Genomic DNA, 15,279 nt, shown 5'->3' with positions numbered 1-15,279 from the left:
ATTGAGTTACACGTGGCTAATATTCGATATTCAAATAGATATAGAGCTTACATAGTGAAGGAACTGGATGACTATAATTCGTATTTTATTGTATTTAAAGTACAATGTAGGCTGCTAATTGAACAAAATTAACAAATCATATGTTTATTAGGAAATACGTCGTCATAAAGGACATGGATAAATACCAAAACCATATATATTTCAGATAAATGATGACTTATAAAGCAACAAATTTTATGGAAATAAATTTTAAAAAATCAGTATTGTAATAAGATGGATCTTAAATATCATCAATATATATGTATAAAAATAGAAATAGGATGAAAAAGTCATTTATACTAAGAGCGTTTGAACGAAATATCTCATGTGAATTCGACTCTTTTGTCAACAGCAGCCCATAACTCAGAGGAAACCTCTCACTTTATGGGTTTCCTTAGCGGGACATATCTGGCATCTCATTGGCTGATTCGTCCTCTGTTGTGATTGGTGGGTGTATGTGACGTCATGCAATCTCGCATTTTATGAATGAATACAACTGGGTAGAGGTAAAATACTTATACTTATTTTCGATAAATTAAGACTTATAAATTACATTTATTATGAAAACAAACTCAAAATATTAATAATTTACTTTTGAAATAAATAATAAATCTTGTTAAAATGCGTAAGCTAGATAAACACGTCCTTTTGGAAGAAATAATTAACTGGGTTTTGGCTACGATGCTAGCTGTGTATACGAGAATTTGTAAACAAAAGCAACAACCAATCACAGCCTAGAAGATACAGCCAATCAGAGGGCTGGAATATCCCGCCAAGAGAGAGTTCCGGGGCCTTATGAGTTACTGATCGAGAAACCTGTTCAACTTTCCATAAATTTGTTTTCGAACGCTCTAGCAATGGCGAGACTGACCTGATGGTATGTATCTTTTGTTTTTATGGGAATTAGAGATATATTTTCCTTTAAAGTATATCTAGAGATAATTAATTTTAAGATGTTATAATAGCATATTTTATCAGAGGAATGCATTCTAGTTAACCAATAATTAGTTTTAAGAAAAATACGTCTTTGTGACGTCATAAGGAGTAGGATGAACATTACAGTTTGTGTTAATGTCTGATTAATTCTGTTAATTGATTTGAGTGAGGTATTGAGTAACATGTGGCTAATATTCGATATTCAAATAGATATTATTATCATATCATGCTTAGCTAGTGATGGAACTACATGACTGTAACTCGTATTTTGCTGCATTTCAAGTCTTATGTAATTATTCGAAGGAATGATATAATGGTACAGTATATCCGACAATTCCTAAAAAAAATTATGACGTATTCTCTCTCTCTCTCTCTCTCTCCTCTCTCTCTCTCTCTCTCTCTCTCTCTCTCTCTCTCTCTCTCTCATCCCGCTGTTTACTTACTTTTTACGATTTTATGAATTATTGATATCTCAGCTGAAAAATACACACGCATACACATTCATCTTAAGGCATATATATATATATATATATATATATATATATATATATATATATATATATATATATATATATATATATATACTGTATGTGTGTTTGGGGATACCTTAACGTTGTGAATGATTTTATGTATCGCCATGATCAGTAAAGCTGTACTAGCCAGGGCCAGCCATACTAGGTTAGTTGGTTGTGAGCGATCAGAGGAAAATCTCCCATCACCACCAGCGTGGAGATGAAAACGGCCAAACCCCAGACGTGAATTAGTGTGTGAGGTCTTTGTCCTGCAGTGTACCAGAAACGGCTGTATTTGTTGTTGTTGTAATGGAGATATATATATATATATTATATATATATATATATATATATATATATATATATATATATATATATATATATATAGAGTGGCTGTGAGTGATCAGATGAAATTCTCCCACCATCACCAATCTGCACTGGCCAACGTGGTGAAGAAAATGGCCAAACCCCAGACATGCATTGGCGTCTGAGGCCTTTGTCCTGCAGTGGACTAGAAACGGCTGCATTTGTTGTTGATGTTGCGTGTCCAAGAGTTAGTAAAAGAGATTTTGTTAAAGTTTCTATAGTGTATATAGAAAATATTTTAATGTTACTTACTACTATTGAAATATTTCATTTATCCTTGTTTCCTTTCCTCACTTAGCTATTTTCCATGTTGGAGCCCCTGGACTTATAGCACACTGCTTTTCCAACTAGAGCTGTTGCTTAGAAAGTAATAATAATAATTATTATTATTAGAAACGGCTGCATTTGTTGTTATTATTGTTGTTGTTGTTGTTGTTGTTGTGTGTGTACAAGAGTCAGTAGGAGAGATTAGACACGGCTGAATATTTTGTTGTTGTCGTTGCAGTTGTTGTTGCTGTTATTGTTATGTTCAAAAGATAGAAGGAGAGATTGGAAACGGCTGCATTTGTTATAGTTGTTGCTGTTGTTGTTGTAATGTTTGTGAACACGAGAGTAGGAGAGATTGGAAAGGGCTGCATTTGCTATTTTTGTTGTTGTTGTTGTGTGCTCAAAAATTAGTAGGAGAGATTGGAAACGGCTTAATTTTGTGTTGTTGTTGTTGTAGTGTGTGTATGTGCAAGAGTTAGTAGGAGAGATTACAAACGGCTACATTTGTTGTTGTTGTTGTTGTTGTAGTGTGTGTATGAGCAAGAGTTAGTAGGAGAGATTACAAACGGCTACATTTGTTTTTGTTGTTGTTGTTGTTGTTGTTGTAGTGTGTGTAAGACTTAATAAGAGAGATTGGAAACGGCTGTATTTATTGTTGTTGTTGTGTGTGTACAAGAGTTCGTAAGAGAGAATAGAAACGGTTGCATTTGTTGTTGTTGTTGTTGTTGTGTATGCAAAAGCTAGATGGAGAGATTAAAAACCTCCATTATAATACTACTTTCATCCTTTGCAAATCGCCAGGTTGGTCGAGTCCTACAAGAGCATCATCCAAGCCATCGAAAGCTTAGGGCGAACGGTCACCATAGGAGTGAACTACTACGGACGAGGGCACCTCAACAAGAGAAACCTCTACCAATACGTCAAGTTATGGGCCATTGGATTTTCGGGCATCGAGGTGAAGTTGTTTGACTTTTTATTCATTCTCATTATGAGTTTAACTCTTACGGTTATCATGAGGTTGATTCATATCTTTCAAAAGTTCAAACTTGCAGCGGATGTTTTTATGTTGAATAGGCTGACAAGTCTTATCGTAGCTTACTTACGAAAGATCTATTTTAATGTTACGTTCCTAAAATACGTTGTTTTATTTGTTCATTACTTTTCGTGTAGTTTTATTTATTTCCTTTCATCACTGGGCTAATTTCCTTGTTGGGGCCCTTGGGCTTCTAGCATTTTGCTTTTTCAACTAGGATTGTAGCTTAGCTAATAATAATAATAATGATAATAATAATAATAATAAAAACAACGATAATAATAATAATAATAACAATAATAATAATAATAATAATAATAATAATAATAATAATATAGATGCTATTGTTTCGTATTTCTTCATGATCAGAATATTAACACATGTTTAAAGATAGCACGATATACATTTCAGAAATACCTTCAGTATTGTTATTAAATAACAGTAAGCTGCTAAAGTATACGAAAATGAACAGAATTATGAAATATCTGTCGTTTCTCCCTCAGGCATCAATGGCATTTTCCATGGACAGCAGGATATTCATGCAGGACATTCAAAACAAAACATATATGGCTAAGGTATGCAATTTAATGTTTAAATAGAATATTATTAGATTAAGGATACTATAGTTAATTCTTTTTAGTGAGGCAGATTTGCACCGACTCGCAGGGGTGCCCTTTTAGCTCGGAAAAGGTTTCCTGATCGCTGATTGGTTGGAAAAGATAATTCTGACCAATCAGGTGGCAGGAAACTTTTCCGAGCGAAAAGGGCACCGCTGCAAGTCAGTGGAAATGCGCCTTATTAAAAAAAAAATGGATATAGAGTCTATCTGGTTCAGCATTTTCTCACCCTTATCTAAAAGTTTGAATGATGGTGAAGGAATTTCAAATTTGCTTTATGGAAAGATTTGTGAGATTTAATCCATATCTACTAAAAAAAAAAGAGGCAAAAAAAAAAAAAAAAATATGAGCTTAAGCAGGAAAGTGTGGCTTTCCCGCTAAGAAAGAGCTTAAGAAAATAACTCAGAAAGGATGGACGATAGAAGCAAGAGGAAAGATGAGTGGGATGAAAACTCCAAAGTTTCACTTATATATATATATGCATATATATATATATATATATATATATATATATATATATATATATATATATATATATATATATATATATATATGTGTGTGTGTGTGTGTGTGTGTGTGTGTGTGTGTATACATACATACTCACACACACACACACACATATATATATATATGTATATATATACATATATATATATATATATATATATATATATATATATATATATATCCCTATCTGAGTGTGGTTACCTTAACGTGGTGAAGGGGTTGTAGAGGTTGGTTTGCTGTTAGGGATCAAACTAAAGTCTCCCACCATCACCAATCCTTAATGGATAAAATAACTGTGAAGGTTCTGTAGAGAGTATGGTTCCTTTGCAGCATAGGACCAGAAAAGCAGTCCATATATGGCCGAACCCAAGACGTAATTAAAGACATGTCTAAGGCTTTTGTCCTGCAGTGGACTAGAAATGGCTGCATGTCTTATATGCATATTCATGTACATTGTATACATCCTTTGTAATATATATTTTACTTTTTTTTTTTGAAAAATCTTAGATTCAGACATGGAACCGACAAATTCGTCAGAACCAGGTCGTCAATGGGAGCGCTGAAATCACCCAGGATTACGTGGAGTCGATGGGAGACTTTCTGAACGAGATGAGGGAAGTTCAAATGAACTTACGCAAGGAGATCAGGTAAAACAAAACAATAGAGAGAGAGAGAGAGAGAGAGAGAGAGAGAGAGAGAGAGAGAGAGAGAGGAGAGAGAGAGAGAGAGAGAGAGAGAGCACTAATTTGTAATGTACATTATTTTGTGTCCTTAATATCCTAGTTATGAGAGAGAGAGAGAGAGAGAGAGAGAGAGAGAGAGAGAGAGAGAGAGAGAGAGAGAGAGAGAGAGAGAGAGAGCGCTAATTGGTAATGTACATTATTCTATGTGTACTTTAATCTCCTAGTTATGGAAATGAGAGAGAGAGAGAGAGAGAGAGAGAGAGAGAGAGAGAGAGAGAGAGAGAGAGAGAGCGCTAATTGGTAATGTACATTATTCTATGTGTACTTTAATCTCCTAGTTATGGAAATGAGAGAGAGAGAGAGAGAGAGAGAGAGAGAGAGAGAGAGAGAGAGAGAGAGAGAGAGAGAGAGAGAGAGCACTAATTAGTAATGTACATTTTTATGTGTACTTTAATATCCTAGTTATGAGAGAGAGAGAGAGAGAGAGAGAGAGAGAGAGAGAGAGAGAGAGAGAGAGAGAGAGAGAGAGAGAGAGAGAGAGAGAGAGAGAGCACTAATTAGTAATGTACATTTTTATGTGTACTTTAATATCCTAGTTATGAGAGAGAGAGAGAGAGAGAGAGAGAGAGAGAGAGAGAGGAGAGAGAGAGAGAGAGAGAGAGAGAGAGAGAGAGCGCTAATTGGTAATGTACATTATTCTATGTGTACTTTAATCTCCTAGTTATGGAAATGAGAGAGAGAGAGAGAGAGAGAGAGAGAGAGAGAGAGAGAGAGAGAGAGAGAGAGAGAGAGAGCGCTAATTGGTAATGTACATTATTCTATGTGTACTTTAATCTCCTAGTTATGGAAATGAGAGAGAGAGAGAGAGAGAGAGAGAGAGAGAGAGAGAGAGAGAGAGAGAGAGAGAGAGAGAGAGGGTTACAATGATTCTAGATGTCTCAAAGACTTTTTAGTCCATCTGGGAAGACTCTATTTGCTCTTGGGTGCTTTACGTTTTGGACGTTTATAGAGTTGAGAGAGTTTTTATGATCTTGTCTAACTTACTCCTGAACCCGTTTACCGTGTTATTGTATACTACATCCGCTGGAAGTCTATTCCATGTACCGTATTTGCTATTTTGTATGTGAAGAAATTACCACATTGAGTGGTGTATCTTTTCAATTCCAGTTTGTAGAGAGAGAGAGAGAGAGAGAGAGAGAGAGAGAGAGAGAGAGAGAGAGAGAGTTACAAGGAGTTACTAGGATTTTGGATGCCTCAAAGACTTTTTAGTCCATCCGTGGAGACTCCATTTGCTCTTAAGTAGAGCGATTCAGTTTAAGCATTTAAAGAGTTCTTATGATCTTGTCTAGAGAGAGAGAGAGAGAGAGAGAGAGAGAGAGAGAGAGAGAGAGAGAAAGAGAATACATCTAAAAGATATGACTGGGTAAAAACATTCTACGTAGTGGCTGGTTCTTTTTTTGTGCCAAAATAAAAGCTCCCTATATTTATGATTTGACCGCCACTAACAACGACCTGAGAAATATATGTTCAATATTCTTGAGCACAATCCCTTAATCCTCATATTTGCATTTATCATTCCAGAACAACCGTGAAGGAACAACTAAAAATGGCGGATAGCGAAGAAGCCATTAGTATAGCTGTCTTGGTTCTCGTATTGGCCATATCTCCCATCATAATTCTCCTGGTCAGAAAAGCCACTCACATGGTCGAGGTGAGAGGCGTTGAGATTATTATTATTATTATTATTATTATTATTATTATTATTATTATTATTATTACTTTCTAAGCTACAACCCTAGTTGGAAAAGTAGGATGGTATAAGCCCAGGGACCCCAATAAGGAAAATAGCCCAGTGAGGAAAGGAAACAAGGAAAAATTATATATTTTAAGAACAGTAACAACATTAAATAGATATTTCCTATGTACACTATAAAAACTTTAATAAAACAAGAGGAAGAGAAATAAGATAGAATAGTGTTCCCTAGTGTACCATCAAGCAAGAGGACTCTTAACTCTTAATATTCTTATACAATTTTGCTTTTTTTTCAGATATTTTCAGACACTCTGGCCACTAAAATGTCGCAATTGAAAGTCGAGAAGAAACGTAGTGATCGACTCCTTTATCAGATGCTGCCTGTTGTAGTTGCAAAACAACTGAAACAGAAAAAACAAGTGAGTATTTGTATTTCTTTTGTTTGTTTGTAAACAAATCATTCTAAAAGATATATACCTCTTTACGTGAAAATGTTAGAGAATGTTATTTGTTTGCAATTTCTTTTGATAATGTTTTCTTCATTATTCATATATAAACGTCTATTTTAGTGGCCTGATTGGTAACGTCCCTGTCTGGTGATTGCCAGACTGGGGTTCAAGTCTCGGTCAAACTCGTTAGTTCCCTTTGGTCACTGCAACCTCACCATCCTTGTGAGCTAAGGATGGGGTGTTTGGGGAAGCCTATAGGGGTATTATGATAATAATGGTAATAATAACAATAACAATCATAATAGTAATAATAATAGTGATAGTGATATTGTCAAATCCACATTATCGAAACACTTAGAAAACCCAAATTCCGGCCCACTTCTTTCCCCCACTCACAATATGAAAGAAAGTAGGTGTATGTCAGGTCATTTCAGCAGTATTATTATTATTATTATTATTATTATTATAAACAAGAGAACTCTACCCCAAGACAATCGAAGACCATGGTACAGAGAATATGGCACTACCCAATGACTAGAGAACGATGATTTGTCTTAGGAGTGTCCCTCTTCTAGAAGAGCTGCTTACCATAGCTATAGAGTCTCTTCTACCCCTACCGAAAGGAAAGTGGCCACTGAAAAATTACAGAGCAGTAGTTAATCCCTTGAGAAAAGAAGAATTGTTTGGTAAAGTGTGTTGTCAGGTATGTGAGGTCAGAGCAAAATATGTAAGGAATAGACCAGACTATTCGGTGTATGTACAGGCAATGACCAAATGAGCCGTAACCAGAGAGAGGGATCCACTGTAGTACTGTCTCGCCAGTCAAAAGACCCCATAACTCTCCAGCGGTAGTATCTCAACGGGTGGTTGGTGTCTTGGGGAAGTCACTTAACTATGTTTCAGATAATGCTAATATGTCGAAATACTTTTCATTTATCAATTCTCGAATTTGAATAGTTTTATTATTAACATATTGAATTTACATAGCCATGATTTATAACATCCTTAGTATCTATGGTCCATAATTTTCTGTTAATGTCTTAAATTCCAAATCATAAGCTTTTCAATTTCATGAACATGGTTTGTTCAACCTAGTCAAGTTTATACGTTTATCTGTTGTGAGTCACATTCTTTAGTGGCGTGATTTCCTGAACATTTCCTACCTACTTTATCATCTGTCTTGAAATTGCAATCTTTTTCAAAATGACTATACCTTTGACAATGGTAATAATCTTCGTTAGAATTCATTATTCAAATGTGAAAAGAATAAAAAGTATTATGACTTATTAAGCATAATAATGGACGCATTAAGTCAGAAGTTAAAAAAAATAAAGAATTTTTTCTCTCTTCCCAGGTGCCCGCTGAAAGTTTTGAGAGCGCCACTGTTTACTTCAGTGATATTGTGGGGTTCGAAGAATTGTGTGCTGACAGCTCTCCTCTGCAGGTAAGCTTAAACTGTTGTCATAACATTGCAGGCAAGCTTAAAATGTTACCATAACTCTACACGCAAGTTAAGCCTATGCCAAAACTCTGCAGGCAGGCTTAAACTGTTGCCTAAACTCTGCAGGCAAGCTTAAACTGTTGTTATAACTTTGTACGCAAGCTTAAACTGTTGCCATAACTCTACAGGCAATCTTAAACTGTTGCCATAACTCTACAGGCAATCTTAAACTGTTGCCATAACTCTGCAGGCAAGCTTAAACTATTATCATAACATTGCAGGCAAGCTTAAAATGTTGTGATAACTGCACGTAAGCTTAAACCTATTCCAAAACTCTACAGACAAGCTTAAACTGTAGCCAAAACTCTGCAGACAAGCTTGAACTGTAGCCAAAACTCTGCAGACAAGCTTAAACTGTAGCCAAAACTCTGCAGGCAAGCTTAAACTGTTGTTATAACTTTGCACGCAAGCTTAGACTTTTGCCATAACTCTACAGGCAAGCTTAAACTGTTGTCATAACTCTGCAGGAAAGCTTAAACTGTTATCATAACTCTGCAGGAAAGCTTAAACTGTTGTCATATCTCTGAAGGCAAGCTTAAACTTATGTCTTAACTCTGCAAGCAAGCTTAAACCTATGTCATAACTCTGCAAGGAAACATACTGTTGTCATAACTCTGCATGCAAGCTTAAGTATTTCTTATCCGTTATTATTTTTTACTGTAAATTCTCAATGTATGTTATTTCATATTTTTTTTTTTTTTTTTTTTTTTTTCAGATCGTGTCCCTTCTCAACATGCAGTACAGGGTGTTCGACGCGAAGCTTGAGCGATACGATGTGTACAAGGTGGAAACCATTGGAGACGCTTACATGGTAGTTTCTGGTCTGCCGAAGAGGAATGGTAAGAATGGTAGTTCATTTCTCTCTCTCTCTCTCTCTCTCTCTCTCTCTCTCTCTCTCTCTCTCTCTCTCTCTCTCTCTCTCTCTCTCTGAAGAAAGCGATATCGTTGGTCTTATTGGTAATCGAGTTGTAAATTGTTTTGGTCACTACTAAGGTTATAGAGAAAAATAGAGTTTTGGTTTAAATACTGATTGACATGAATGACTAGTTTAAAGGTTTAAAGGTCACTCATGAATGGCAGAGGCAAGGAGCAGTAACAATGCCATATTAGGACAAATGCCCTAGAGACTGACCATATAGGCATATGATCATGGCCCAAGCCCCACTCCAAACAAGCTAGGACTGCGGAAGACCAGGCAAGGGCTGCTCTCCCAAACACCCCATCATTAGCTCACAAGGATGGTGAGGTTGCAGATACTACAAGAAACTATCGAGCTTGAGTGGTACTCGAACCCCAGTTCAGCAGATCGCCAGGCAGGGACGTTTCCAATAGGCTACTGTCAAAATGTTTATAATTTTATCATAAGTAAAGATTTGGTGTTCCTCCAACCCACTAAAATTATTCTATTCACAGAAAACATTTTTAAAGGATAAAACCTTCTGATCTGCATTTTATCAGTTCTTTGCTGACTTGTGACCGCATTGGCAATTTGGGCATTTACTCTTACGATAGGCCGAAAAAAATTATAGATCCAGATCGCTGCTAAAAATGGTTTACTAAACGGGTCATAATCAAAATATTCTTGAATTCATGTTTAGGTCCTTTGCTAGTCTTCAAGGAAATATGTATGAGAATTTATCATGGATAAAAAAATCTTTGGGGAGAGGTATAAACCTCTCAAATATCAAAATCTATCTCTAATAGGAATGACCTTGTTTATTGCTTTGTTTAAAATTAAACCTTTAGTTGATTGAATATAAACCTAAAAGTTAAATTCAATTAGCTGATCCATTCAGAAATATTTTTTTCGATCGTTTGATTTTAGAAATGATTTAAATGGCTGAAGTTGACCAAATAAGACATGATTGTAATTTCTAGCTTGGCAGTAAATCTTTTTTAATTAAAAAAAATTTCCTTAATACTTTGCATTAGAAGAAACTTCTTCGTTTACTCATTTCTTTTGCAGGACAAAAGCATGCTTCGGAAATAGCCTGTTTAGCGTTGGATCTTCGTCATGCAGTTCAGAGCATCGGTATTCCACATAAGCCGGGACAGTGGTTGCAGGTAATGAGACAACTCACACACACACACACACACACATAAGTATATATACAGTATATATATATATATATATATATATATATATATATATATATATATATATATATATATATATATATATATATATATATAGAGCTGCTTACCATAGCTAAATCGTCTTTTCTACCCTTACCATGTGGAAAGTAGCCACTGAACAACTACAGTGCAGTAGTTAACCCCTTGCATGAAGAAGAATTTTTCTGTTATCTTAGTGTTATCATGTGTATGAGGACAGAGGAAATGTATAAAGAATAGGCCAGACTATTCGATGTATTTCAAGGCTTAGGAAAACTGAGCCGTAACCAAAGACGGATCTAAAGTAGTTCTATCTGGCTAATCAAAGTACCTAATTCTAGCTGTTCTGGGTATCTTTAAGACCTTCCCTAGGCTCTTAAAATTCAAATTTTCGGTTATTCTAGATTTCCTTTTTTTAAGATGTGCTTATTTATTTCACTGCCCTTTCCTAACATCTTTCTCATTCTCTCAGATTCGTGCTGGTATCAACACTGGTCCTGTAGTAGCTGGGGTCGTTGGGACCAAGATGCCCAGGTATTGCCTCTTTGGAGATACGGTCAACACAGCATCACGGATGGAGACTACTTGTGAAGGTATGTTAAGCCCGAGATTAATATGCTTCCTTGTGTATCGTGTTTTTCAAAATTGAGAAAAGGTAGATAATCTGGCAAGTCATTTTTTTCATCTAGGTTTTCTTATCCTAAAGGAACGAAGAACTTTATTTTTTAGTATATTTCATTAAGTTAGCACACGAAGGCTTAACTTTCTTTCTGGTTTTTTCCCTTATTTCAACGGTGAGTTTTCTTCCTATTTTTTTTCAGTAGTGAATAAATATATCTTAAAGGAACGAAGAACATATTTAAGTTCATTTCATTAAGTTAGCACACGAAGGCCTAACTTTATTTCCCTTATTGCAACGGTGAGTTTTCTTCCCATTTTTATTGTAGTAGTAAATATATATATCCGAAAGGAACGAAGAACATTTTTAAGTTCATTTCATCAAGTTAGACATATGAAAGTCTAACATTATTTTCCTTATTTCTATTATCAGTTTTCTTCAGATTATATTTTTTTCTTTTTTTGGCAATAATAAATAATGATATCCTAAAGGAACGAAGAACATTTTTAAGTCCATTTCTTTAACTTAGTCATATGAAATTCTAACATTATTTTCCTTATTTCTATTGTGAGTATTCTTCAGATTATTATTTTTTTAATTACAAATAAATACAATTTATACATTTATCCACCCAATACGAAAATAATTTTAACATTAAACTTAATACAGAAATTATTTAAATTCTGGCTCTTCTTTTCTTTAACAGCCATGAGGATTCAAATCTCCCTCAGTACCAGAATGGCTCTCCTGGCTGCTGGAGGATTCATTATGGATTTCAGAGGATACATCGAGGTCAAGGTAAGGATAAACAGGTTGTGGACAGTTATTATTATTATTTTTATTATTATTGTTGTTTTTGTTGTTGTTGTTGTTATATTATGATTATTATTATTATTATTATTATTATTATTATTATTATTATTATTATGGTTGTTGTTGTTGTTGTTGTTGTTGTTATATTATGATTATTATTATTATCGTCATTATTATTATTGTTGATATTATTATTATTATTATTATTATTATTATTATTATTGTTATTGTTGTTGTTGTATTATTATTATTATTATTATTATTATTATTATTAGCTAAGGTAGTTGGAAAAGCAGGATGCTAGAAGCCCAAGGGTTCCAACAGGGAAAATTAGCCCACTGAGGAAAGGAAATAAGGAAATAAATAAACGATATGAGAAGTAATAAACAATTAAAATAAAACACTTTAAAAACAGTAACATTAAAACAGATATTTATATATAAACTATAAAAGACTTATGTCAGCCTGTTCAACATAAAAGCATTTGCTGCAAGTTTGAACTTTAGAAGTTCTACTGATTCAACTACCCGATTAGGAAGATCATCCCACAGCTTGGTCATAGCTGGAATAAAACTTCTAGAATACTGTGTAGTATTAAGCCTCATGATGAAGGTCTGACTATTATTTGTGTTGTATGAAAGAGAAACTTGTTATTAATACTCGATAAAAATTACTCTTCTTTTTCTTTGTAATTAGAACTTATTATTAATTTACTTAGAATTATCTCTAAAAAAGAAACATTACTCCTTTCTGTTAGAAGACAGATACGTGAACAAACGAGAAAGGAAATCTCTTTGTATTTTCTCTATAAATTCAAGGATATATATAAGTCAAAAAGGTGTAAACATGTAGTTATTTAAAGAAAATCAGAACAATGCAATTGCCATGTTCAAAACCCATCGTTCAAGATTGAGCCTAATATTATATTCTCTGTATATTCATTTATATACATGGGATATTTCAGCTATGACCATTCTGAATGATGAAATATGATATATTTATTGTATCAATAATGTCAGAAAAAACTATCGGAAACTCAGTAACTTATCCTTACTCAGTCGCTTGACTAGCGCAATATCAGTCATGTTAATTCCTTAATTAATTCATTAATTCATTTACACTTAATGGTAAGCTAAAGAGTCTGTCAGGTATACATTGTAGCAGGCAACGTTGTGTGTAGAAAAAGAGAATTTGTTGGCAACGCTGCCTGTAAACAAAATTGGCTAGCCTTGTAAACACGTAATCAAAAGCATTTTGATTCATTTTACGACTTGCTGTTAAGAAAATGAAAATATTTATCAATACAGTAATTAACAGAATTAATAAAGAGGTTTTTGTTCCCGTGTTTACAAGCTCAACGACTTTGTTTTACAGGCAGCGTTGCCAATAGTTTAGCCTTTACTAAACATAGTGTTACCTGGTGCAATGTAGGCCTACAGCTGTCAAACGTCTGTTTAGCTTTCCGTGAAATGTACCGGAAGTAATAAAGCTAATTATATAAGGATTAATTTCTATCAGCAGTGTATTGGATTTATGAATCTAATTAGAAATTATTCATAATATGTTTAAAATTGTTTTAAAAAGAAACATTATTCCTTTCTAACACAGGGCAAAGGTGAAATGGCCACCTATTGGTTAGAAGGCAGAGACGGACTTCAGCTACAAGACCCCACAACGGAGGACATAGGTCCAGACGAAAGTGACAGCGCAAATAATCCAGCATTTATGAACATGGTGGGAGAGCTGAATGATTCTCCAGAACCTAAAAAGCCAGTTAAGCAAAGAAAATGAGCACCTATGTTGCTTAACTTTACACTGTTAAAAAAAACCGTAATTTTAATCTGAAATCCTCCGTAAATATATACTGTTCTCAGTCGTATTTCAGTAAAATACAGGCGACCTTAATTTTACTATGCTTTGTTATTATATTTTACGGGTTGGTGACCCTAATATGACTCCTTTACGTTGATATATCCGTTTTTTAAAACGGTAAATGCCTGGCAACATTTATTCCAGGATTTTTAATGTTTTTTACGGCAGATTTTTAACAGTGTAGCTGGGAAATTTGTAGATCACAAGGAAGACACCAGAAACAGTTGTGGTTGGCAGAAGTTGTAAACAATAAACAGAAGGAAATTATTTGATCAATGGATAAACAAAGACTTGAAAAAAAAAGTTTATGGAAACAAGTTTAGAATTGAAAAGGAAAATGGAGAGATCGGAGTGTTTGCCCAACACCAGGGCTAAGAGAGTTTTCAAGGGAAGGTTTAAAAAGAAACAAAATATTCAAAAGCAACGTACAAGAATTAAATGGAAGAATATGGACATTGAGAGTTCAAAGACTTAATATCACAGTGTATGCTGCAGCTATATTATAGATTGTAATGTGAGTATGTGACATAAGGTAATGTATAATATTTTCATTAGTACCAGTAGTTTTTATAGTTATAGAAGTTCAAGTACAAAATACCAGGTCAAGAGAACTTGTGTACCATCTAAATTGTTAAATAAAACATATAAGAACACTTCTCTTACCTTCTAACCTATAGAGTCCAGATATAGTAATCTGTAAAACTAGAATTGACTGAAAATTTGGTTTTCTTATAACTATTAGGTCTAATTTATTCTGTAACCAATTATGCATGGTTTATACCTCGCTGTAATACTAGAAATGATTGATTAAGAATAAATAGTCATTTATCTATTTTTCTATGAAACCTGATTATATATTTTTAAATGTAATTTAATTAGAATGTAAACACCAAATGCTCAAATTTGTCCAAAAAGTTAATCTAATCTTTTGTCAAGTTTTCACGTTATTATTATCATTATTATTATTATTATTATTGTTATTATTATTATTATTATTATTATTCACTCTGCAACACTGGTTCGAACAGCAGAATGTTACAAGACAAAGAACTCAGAGAAAGTAGCCCAGTGAGAAAAGGAAATAAGGGAATAGGAAATAAACTATTTATTCCCTGGAACCTCATGTTTTGATGGGGCCTTTGTTTCCATGATTCAGGAGTATTGAATTTTCCTATGCTCTAATATTATTTTTTCTCT

General features: G+C 34.1%; 1 protein-coding gene across 3 annotated transcripts in view; it reads left to right on the top strand.

Annotated features, from left to right (window-relative positions):
- LOC137645051 (uncharacterized) overlaps positions 1-14,547 on the top strand; it is a 55,501-nt gene extending 40,954 nt beyond the window's left edge. For all 3 annotated transcript variants that reach the window (XM_068377906.1, XM_068377905.1, XM_068377907.1), the window contains exons 7-17: positions 2,922-3,075; positions 3,657-3,728; positions 4,785-4,924; positions 6,542-6,671; positions 7,010-7,132; positions 8,517-8,606; positions 9,379-9,502; positions 10,630-10,727; positions 11,251-11,371; positions 12,104-12,195; positions 13,819-14,547. In XM_068377906.1, the coding sequence (XP_068234007.1) occupies positions 2,922-3,075; positions 3,657-3,728; positions 4,785-4,924; positions 6,542-6,671; positions 7,010-7,132; positions 8,517-8,606; positions 9,379-9,502; positions 10,630-10,727; positions 11,251-11,371; positions 12,104-12,195; positions 13,819-14,001 (1,327 nt within the window). In that variant the 3' untranslated portion in view covers positions 14,002-14,547. The remainder of the gene's footprint in view (positions 1-2,921; positions 3,076-3,656; positions 3,729-4,784; positions 4,925-6,541; positions 6,672-7,009; positions 7,133-8,516; positions 8,607-9,378; positions 9,503-10,629; positions 10,728-11,250; positions 11,372-12,103; positions 12,196-13,818) is intronic.
- Positions 14,548-15,279: the final 732 nt, after the last annotated feature.

Source organism: Palaemon carinicauda, chromosome 8, assembly GCF_036898095.1.
Source record: "Palaemon carinicauda isolate YSFRI2023 chromosome 8, ASM3689809v2, whole genome shotgun sequence".
Taxonomy (NCBI): domain Eukaryota; kingdom Metazoa; phylum Arthropoda; class Malacostraca; order Decapoda; family Palaemonidae; genus Palaemon; species Palaemon carinicauda.
This window is presented reverse-complemented; position numbering and strand designations above follow the sequence as displayed.